General features: G+C 32.2%; 1 protein-coding gene across 1 annotated transcript; it reads right to left on the minus strand.

Annotated features, from left to right (window-relative positions):
• Positions 1 to 698: 698 nt before the first annotated feature.
• Positions 699 to 4,757, minus strand: LOC124420163 (ATP-dependent DNA helicase PIF1-like). The gene is made up of 3 exons (XM_046952313.1): positions 4,220 to 4,757; positions 1,271 to 2,649; positions 699 to 734 (listed from the first exon to the last, which is right to left on the minus strand). The coding sequence occupies exons 1-3, from the start codon at positions 4,755 to 4,757 to the stop codon at positions 699 to 701; spliced, it is 1,953 nt and encodes a 650-aa protein (XP_046808269.1).
• Between the last annotated feature and the right edge of the window lie 5,200 nt (positions 4,758 to 9,957).

Genomic DNA, 9,957 nt, shown 5'->3' on the forward strand with positions numbered 1-9,957 from the left:
AACTTTTGAAGAACGAAAAAGTACCAAAAAGTCTCCTTTTATAGATTCCCATTTACTCCGGGCTCTACATGCTTAATTTCATTTTTCTAGGTTAAATTTTATAGAAAACTCAAGAAGTACCTTTTGTAGAACGAAAAAGTACCAAAAAGTCCGCTTTTATAGATTCTCATTTACTACGTGCTCTACATGCTTAATTTTCATGTTTCTAGGTTCAATATTATAGAAAAATTCAAAAAGTACCATTCGAAGTACGAAAAAGTACCAAAAAGTCCCCTTTTTTTAGATTCTCTCTTACTCCGGGCTCTACATGCTTAATTTCATGCTTCTAGGATTAATTTTAAAGAAAACTCAAAAAAAAAAATACCTGTGTAGAACGAAAAAGTACTGAAAAGTCTCTTTATTATTTATTTCATGTTTCGATTTCAATATCAAAGAAAACTCAAAAACTACCAGATGGAGAATGAAAAAGTACCAAAAAATATCACTTGGTACCGGGTTTCCAAATAACACCTCATTTGCATATTTAGTATTTCTAAATCTAAAAATTTTATCTAAATTGGATCATTGTGTTTGAATAAAATCAAATTTCCAGTTTTTACCCCTTTTGGTACTTTTTTCTACCCATTAACGAAATAAAAATTCTATTCCAAAATGTTGCAACATCGTAGTGGGAGCCCGTTATTACGTATTTATATGTACTAGTGTGGCCAACGGCCGACCCAATCGACCGCAATCTAGGTGTAAGTAGCATACAATTACAATAAAAAAGAACTAATTTCAATGTTTGTACAAATGTATATTTAATATGAAAATATAGTTTTACATGAATTCTTAAGTCTACGTACTTATTATTAATGAAAAAATTCAATTGTAAATTAAATAAAATTATAGTAATACTGATAATGTTTCTAGTAAACGAATTGTATCCTATGACACGATGAGTTCTCGATAAACAATATTTTTTGTGAAAACTCTATTATTATTCAGTAAGTGACCTTGATTTTCAGAATCTTCTATATAAAATCGCAGACCATTAAAAGATCTAACTCTACTCGCTGCAACATATAACTGTCCATGAGCAAATTGTCATAGCAAAAGCGAGTATGACGGGAAACTGTGTTCGTTGAAATGAAAACGGCAAAAGAGTTCCGGAATATGTCAAATGAATTCTAGGTATTAAGATTCGAGTGCTTTGTGCCACACCGGTTAAAACTTCGCAATCTAAACAATTCTTATACATTCGCTTTATTCTCATCCGGGTGCCATTTACCAATCCATTTTTAGTATTGAAATTACGGATAAGTAGTACAATACTGTTCTCTTTTAGGACCAATTTATGGGGAGGTAAACCACTAACATTTAAAGAATTTAAGTATTCAGTAGGGTAATTATTAGCTTCTCTTATATCGTCGCAAATAAGTTTATCTACACTGTAGAACGCTTTTTCCTCTCCTGGTATCAGGTTGAGAATTTCGGCATTAATTATGTAACAGTCTTCATTTTTGGTGCTAATATTACAGCTTTTAAAATTTCTGAACATAGATATATTTTCTGGTATATTGCCAAACATATCTTCAATTATATTTGCTGCATTCCCAACCAGATTTCTGGGTATTTCAATGACATCCTCAAATTGTGGGAGTGTTTTTATGTCACCGTTTCCAAGTAAATTAAGAAAATTAATAAATTCTATTTCATGTGGTAGAGCTCTCATATTGTGTGTTAAAGTGACACGGTGAAACATAGCAAATTCAGACCATGAAGTAACAGAATTTTCAATTAGAGTAGTACGTGAAGAATGAGGTATTACTGGTAAAATTTGTCGAAAATCACCACACAATAGAATTGTTTTTCCGCCGAATAATGTGTTTCTATTTGCATTCGTACTTAAGTCTCTTAATAATCTGTCAATTAGTTTTAATGCATGTAGTGGGCACATTGAAATTTCATCAATCATTATCAATGAAGCAGAATTGATAAAACTACTTTGGGGACTGTTAGCTGTAATACTTGACACAGAGTTTTCCAGAACTGGAATAGGTATCTTAAATACACTATGCAAAGTTCGACCTCCAATCAGAAGTGTAGACGCTATACCACTAAAGGCAGTAGGAATGCATTTGAGATTTAGAGAATTCATTTTATGTATAATTGCTGTTTGGATAAATGTTTTCCCACATCCTGCATTTGCTGTTAAACAATAAACATTGCTGCCAGTATCATGATGGAGTACTTCCCGCATAACACAATCTATAACGTTGCGTTGTTCTTCATTTGCACTCTCATACATTTCATTAAAACGACTGCCTTCTTCGTCGGGATCGAACTGATCAAAATCGTTTTGGTTGGGGATTATTACTGGAGTTGGAAGACCAAGTTGTTGGCATGAAAGATTATGTGTTATAAGAATATCTTCTATTTCCAAAAGGCTTCGATTATACGAAATATTTTCAGAGTTATCTCTGAAGAAATCTTCACTCATGTCCTTCTTAAATTCATTCCATAATTGTAAAGCATTTGTTGGGACATTTAGACTACAAATAAATGCAAACAGTTGGCGTAATTGTCGTGGCGATTGTGTTTCTTTTGCTTCATTTAAACAGTCGCGCCATTCATTGTCATTTGATGCAATACCACGGGCATGACACGCTTCGAGAAATGAAGGATATACAAAATTGTTATACGTTTTTAAATGTTCAAATGACTTTGGCCCACGAACATGGAACAAAAGCAACCTTAAATGGAATAGTTCAATATCTTTTGGAGACACAACATACAGTCGAGCAATGACTTTTTCTCCACCACGTTTTCTTTCAGTCCACTTTTTTTCTCTGTCATTCCATACATAATGCAGTGGTATTTCTGTATATAAAAATTCATTTGCTGAATGGTCACTATTATTTAAATGAAAAAGTGCTATTAATTTTGATATTTTGGGATTTTCAACGGCTTCTTGCTCAAATCCTTCTCGGAAGTATACATTTTGACGTTGGGGTAGATGGCAGTCAAGACGAACAATTGCATGTGATTGAAAATGCATTGGGAATTCGAATATACGCCATGCAGCTTCAGTAGAACCAACAAAACGGCCACTTAAGAAATTTCTGATCTCATCAAACTGAATTTCACAATTTTCCTGGCCATTTTCCACTCCAAACTCTAATGATGCACAGTCATACCCTTTATAAACATACTTATAAATGTATTTTACGCTTTTGACAGTTGTACACACTTCGACATTTAAATGACAATTGAATTTTGCTAAAAGATATGGATTATATGGTACGACGAATCTATTGTCAACTGAAGACCCACGTATATCAACAGACATACCATTATCTCGTCTTCTATAAACAGGATATCCATTTACATTATTATGAGTGCATTCATGGAATTCTTTTGGAAATTCTTTAGTACATTTCCCATCTCGCATGCACACGGAATTCTGGTTAAGCGCACCACATGGTCCATGAATCATGTGAGATTTAACTAAACTATGAAGATTTGGGTGTGTTAATATGTCTGGAATCTCTGCGGAAACAGTTTTATCTATGTCATTCACTTCATTAATTTTATCAGCTGTATGCAATGTTATTAAAATATGTGCATGTGGAAGGCCGCGTTTTTGAAATTCAATAGTATAAATAATTGCTTCTACAGTACCAAATATTTTTTTCTTGCTTATTACCTCCATGAGTTCTTTTAGCTTTGATTTGAATACCCGTACAACAATATCAGGTCGAAAGTTGGCATTACAACCATTAAGATTTTCTATAATTTCCGGCCAACGGGGATTGCATGTCATGGTAACGAATAGCGACGGCTTGCCGAAATGTTGAACGATAGACATTGCGTCTAAATAATTTTGAAACATATTACGCGGTGAACCGATGAAAGATGATGGTAAAAATTATTTTACGCCCTACTGTATGAACACCATCGGCACCATTTGGGTGTTGTTGCAAAAAGTCGGTTAAGTTATTATACACTTCCGTACGAAGAGTTTTTTGATTTTGCTTAACAAAATGTAATCGTGTTCCTTCGATTCGAACATACATATCTACTACCCACTGCAAAAATAATTTTTCTGAGCTATGTAGGAGACTGAACTCATCTCGTGTTGCAAGTCGGTAAGAAGCATATTGCAACATCGTTATTTTATTCCGAGGAGCTGCAGAAGATGTTGACGTTGTGGTATGTGTCATATTTACGTGCCAACCTGTGTCACCATTTGGAAACAACAGTGGATATGACAAAGGGTCTAGCGAAGAATCTAACACAGAAATAGCACGAAGTGTGCTTGTTTGTTTATAGAATGTGACCATATTTCGTTCAAATGGCGGTTCTCCGTCATCTGTTGTAAAAATTGCGGCCACATCAGTATAAATGGCATCATTAAAACGGCGAAAATCTGCATTTTTGTTAATCTTAATAACCATAGCGACGTTCACAGCTAAATTTTCGGGCCGTTGGCAGTATTCCGACATTGATTTGAATGAGCAAACAAAAGCATTAACACGACCAAGTTCGTCAGCCAATTCTTGCATTAAGCTTTCACAACATCCAATATTCGCTGCTACACTCATTCTATATTGATTTGCAGTTTCAACATCATAAAAATATAATTGGGCGTAAGTAGGTGGCCGTCCACAGTCTGCAGTCAGTGCTCCAGCACGATGATAAAATATATCATGAATCTTAAAATGGTAGACACCATTTACAACAGTATCGGATAATTTAGCTTCAGAGCTAACCATAGCCAGTGATGCATTATATGCTCTTATATGCTTAAAATAATTTTTTGAGCGACTTTTAGTGGACATTTCAGTGGAAGAAAGTCCTTTCCAAATATTCTCAAAAAAAACATTTTGAGAAATTGGAGGCAAAACGACTTTACCTTTATGGCAACACAAAGTAAAGGAATTTGTATTACTTAAAGTTACCTCTGATTTAAAATGTTTTGCAGTACAAAACTGACAACGTAAATTCATTGGCCCACAATGAAAAGATTCAAAATTACGTGGAATTAAATTTAAAGCACATTTGTATGAATCATCTAATATATCAACGTTTGATGTATTTGGTATAACATTTCTTGTCAATCTGGCATATTGATTTCTCCTAAGCCTCCCAACTCTACGGTCAAGGTTCTTTGGCGTGGCATTTTTGCAAAGAATTTGAAGTGTTCCTAAATCAAAATATTTGTCATATAATCGTATACACTGTGAAAAATATAAATCCTTTTATTTTGATACAACAAAATAAAAATAGGTGAAGTAAATACTTGCCACAAATCGAAATATTCCAAAAAAATCAGTAATTTCAAACTCCAAAATATTTATTTTATTTAATAAAATACCACAAACTGTCACTGAATAAAATATTAATAACAAACTTGTACAGAAAGTGACCTCCAAAAAGCAATTAAAAATATTCACACTTAAAACTTCATATGCTGAAAATTATAAACAACGGTAAATTACAAAACCAAATTCCTTAAAAAAGCAAGTTAAAATTATTTTTCTTTTTCCTTTATTACAACAATAATTCCAAATTAACCCATTTCTCTTTTATTTATTCCTTTTTTATAATAACTTTAGCTTGATGAATGTTCGCTCTTAATTCTATATCAATAAATGTACAAAAACAAAACATTTATTAATCTCTCATCTCTGTTTGTTACAACTATTATTCCACGTTAATTTATTGATCCCTTTTTCTTTTATACATAAGTATTTACTTAACAAATTTGTCAAAATAGAAGACGGAGACACTTAAAAATTCAATAACTAAAAGTTGTTACTAATTGTTACAAATTTTCAAAAAAAATACTTGAAATTTGTATTGAAATACAAAAACAATTTGTGATAATTTGTAACAAATTTTTGTTATTGAACTGACATATTGTTTTTAATTAAAAAAATCACAGACTGTAATTAATAAATGGTTTAAATCGTATAAAAACGTTTCTCTACAAAATAACCAGAAAAAAATACATTGGCAGATGCTAAAAGTAATAAACACCAGTAAATTACAAAAACAAATATGTATCACCTTCAAAAGTTAAACTAATTTTATTCTATTTTATTTTGTTTCGTTTGCATTTATTTCATATATTTATTTATTGAACTTTTTCTCTATTATTTACATATTTACTTTCTAACAACAACACAGTATGTCATTCAATAACTTAAATAACAAAACTCTGTTTCTCCTTCATAATTTTATTATTCCAATGTTCTTTCTCATTCTTAAAAAGTACAAAAACAAAACTCTCTTCTCTGTTTACTTATGACAATCTATTTTTCTTTTTTTATTTCAAGCCAAGTACGTGTGTCATTTGTTTCTATGTATTAGTAGCAACTTTAAACACTAATAGCTTCCATAATTCTGAACCGATTTTAATAATATACATATTGTGCACATCTGCTAACAAATTCCTTCAAAACGATATATTTTTTGCAAAAATCGGATGTATTCTGTAAGAGTAAAAGGGGTCACAAAAAAACGCTTTGCCTATTAATTATATAGATAAGATAATAAACCAAAATCAATGTTTTATGAAAAAAGTACCAAAAATAGGTACAATTTTCACCCCTTAAACATCCGAATAACCAAAAAGTACTAAATTTATATTTTTATTTTTCGTCAAGTTATGAAGGAGTCAAAAATATTGTTTGAATGTTCACTGGTTTAAAAGATACATGGGGTGCAAAAAAAGTACCAAAATACAGTTTTTAGCCGTTTATTCCCTAAAGGGGCCGAAATTGAAAAAAGTACCAGACACCTGTCCGCTTATTTTTTAAATGAACGACGATAAGCTTTAAACTATTTTTGTATCTTTTCTAGTTTAGGAGATATGAGGTTACCGATTTTACCCGTTTTTACCCTTTTTTACCCCCTAAACATTCGAATTTCCAAAATCCCGTCTTAGTGGGTCTATTTGGTGGGAGACCAACCCCCTGTCCAAATTTCAGCTCTTTAGCTTTAACCGTTTAGGCTGTGCGATGATGAATCAGTCAATCAGTCAGTCAGTCAGTAACGTTAGAATTTTTATATATATAGATTATAAACACAAGACATGCAGCCTGAATATTACACAATTGTAAAACTCTAGGTCTTTATTTCTAAACGTAATCGATTTTGGAAGTATACAAAATAAACAAGTGAAAATGATAAATTCGGCATTGCCGAATCTTTTATTCCCTACATCAAACAGTATGTTAATTTTTTAAACCGTGAGCGTATGAGTAATTTTTTTTAATAGGATGATATATGTGTCAATTATAAACCGATACTCATAAAATTTTGTCATCGCTATACTCGTATTCAAAACTCTTTGCTGTTATAGCTATTTTTAGAAGGCGCCCTTATATCAAAGGTAGGGTGAATTAAGAGCCGATCCTAAGAAAATGATAGAGAGGTTTTGGCTCGTAAGAAATTTTTGTGTGCCGCATTTCATTACTTTCTTGGTATTTTTAAAACAGTAATGAGCATTTAAGCGATATTCTGAAGAGGACCTCAAAAGGAAGGTAGGGTCAATTATGGACCGATCGACTTAAAAGTTGATAGGTTCGCTAAGAACTTAATTGTGTCAAAATTTATTGCTATATTCACAGGATAAAAAAAACGATTCTCACTAAATTTGGTAGATAATTGTTGGCTCGCATAACACATACGTGTGTCGAATTTCGTCACTGAGGAGTAGGCATAGAGATTTTGGCTCAAAGAAACTTATTTATACTAAATTTCATCGCTATACTCTGATTTTGAGGCTAGAAATCATTATTCGAATCTTTTCGTGCTTTTAACAGACAGACGGACGGACAAGGCCACGTCGGCTTAGCATTTAATAAGGACCCAGGATATATATACTTTTGTCAGTCTATGACAATAATTACGATGCGATACAAACGTAGTGACAAAATCAATATACCATACCCCCTATCCTTTTTGATGGTGGATATAAAAAAACATGTGTCACTAACTAATTTTTATATCCTCCACCATCATAACTGGTGTTATATAATTTTGTCATCCCATGTGTAACTCTAAAAAATATTCTGGGTCCTTATCAAATTCCGGTTTAGCTTTGTCTGAGTCATATCGGGAGTGGTTATGAATCAAAATTGAAAATAATTCAAAAAAAAAAAAAAACACTTTTGTTTCTCCATGAAAGCTTGACATCGGTTGAAAATTTGGCGGAATCGTTTCACAACTTCATCCCATACAAAGATACGCATTCCCAGAAAATGTGTTAGTTAGTTATTGATTTTGTAAACAAAAATCAGCCCACAATTGGTCATAACTTTATCGAATTACTTATCATTCCTAAGAAGTTGATATGTTATAGAAAGTTATTTATTGAGATCTTAGGTACATTTTTGTAGTATAAGTCTAAACAAGGAAAAAATTAAAAAAAATAAATTTTTGCGATTCTGATCATGAAGATAACGTTTTTTTTGACTTAATATGTTGACAATATTGGTTCTTTGTGATAAGAGCAACAATATTCCTTTAGAGAGTAAATAAAAATTTCGAACGGTTTGCAAGATATGAATCTGAGAAAATGATCACTTTTTTCAAAAATGACACCAAGACCCCAAATCTTTGGGGGCCTATAATTAAAAAAGGGCAAGACTTTGGGCAAAACTGGAAGACACGGGTCTTCTTACTTTTGATATTTTATCAAATAGTGTTTGTGTTGCCCAGTGTATTTATACAAAATTAGGCAAAAAATATTACTTCATTAATTTTCATATTACATTTACAATTGTCTTCCTTTTTATAAAACGTGCATTGTTTTGCTAACAGTGACGTTTTCTGTTGTTTTGTGTGGCAACACTGCCAAGATTAATCTTGTGCTCAAAAACGTCAAAGGGGATTAACATCAAAATCAATTTATTTTTAGATTAACTAATTGGCATTTAATTGCCAATTCAAAAACCCGCTCTTAATAATTTAATGTAAAACTGGGGTGCATCAAAAAAGTAAAATAATTGTAGGTTTGATAATTGCCTCCTTTCAAACTTACTAAGTAACCAAATATATAATTCGACACAGAGATTTTGTCTTGTATGTCGAATTTCATCGGTATATACTCATGTTTTAAGCCAGTAGGAACCTAAAAAAAACATAATACTTATGTGGGGTAGGGTCATTTATTTATCGATTTTGGCCTGTATGAAACATCACTGTGCTCGTATTTTTAAAGTAAAGTGATGAGCGTTAAAGCTCTTTTTTAAGAGACTTAAATGGAGGTAGTGTCAATAATGGACGTCCTATTATTATAAAATTTAACAAAGAGATTTATACACACCATCAAAAACCATTCCGTTTGAAACACATCGAAATATTCGTCTAAGACACATAAAAGTATATATATTTAGGGTCCTTATTAAATTTTATGACAATCTAGCCACGTCAGTCCGTCTGTTGAAAAAATAGATAGAGTACCAACGGAAATAGATAAAGGCTGAAATTTTGCACATATATTTTTTGTTGATGTAGGTTGTTTGGTATTGGACAAAATGGGTAATATTGGTCACGATTTTGCCTGTATAAAAGAATAATCTATAGCAGTGAAATTCGGCACAAAAATATGATCGATGATATTTAACGTAACTTTGTGAGGCTCGGCTTATTGTTGACACTAACCCCTATATAAGGTCCCGTTCAGAATATTCGTTAAACTTTATTCCTGCCCTAAAATACGAGTTAAGCTATGAAATTAAACATACATAAATAAGTTTCATAAAGAACAAAATCTCTCTGAAAATTATATGAGGATCGGTCCGTTATTGACCCTATCACAATATACGTTTTCTTAAAAATACGAGTATTTTCCACATCTGAAGAAATACTCCTAGGCCTCTATCGGGTCTGCTGTGCGCTCCTTAACTAGTGCCCCAGGTGGGAATCGAACCCACTACCCCTGGTTTTCCAAATTAGAACTAT

Source organism: Lucilia cuprina, chromosome X (genome assembly GCF_022045245.1).
Source record: "Lucilia cuprina isolate Lc7/37 chromosome X, ASM2204524v1, whole genome shotgun sequence".
Taxonomy (NCBI): domain Eukaryota; kingdom Metazoa; phylum Arthropoda; class Insecta; order Diptera; family Calliphoridae; genus Lucilia; species Lucilia cuprina.

Coding starts and splice junctions, on each gene's coding strand:
- LOC124420163 (XM_046952313.1), bottom strand. CDS start 4,757: ATGGTTAGCTCTGAAGCTAAATTATCCGATACTGTTGTAAATGGTGTC. Junction 2,650..4,219: donor GTTTCCAAATGGTGACACAG/GTTGGCACGTAA, acceptor CATTTCTCGAAG/CGTGTCATGCCCGTGGTATT. Junction 735..1,270: donor TCAATACTAAAAATGGATTG/GTAAATGGCACC, acceptor ACTTACACCTAG/ATTGCGGTCGATTGGGTCGG.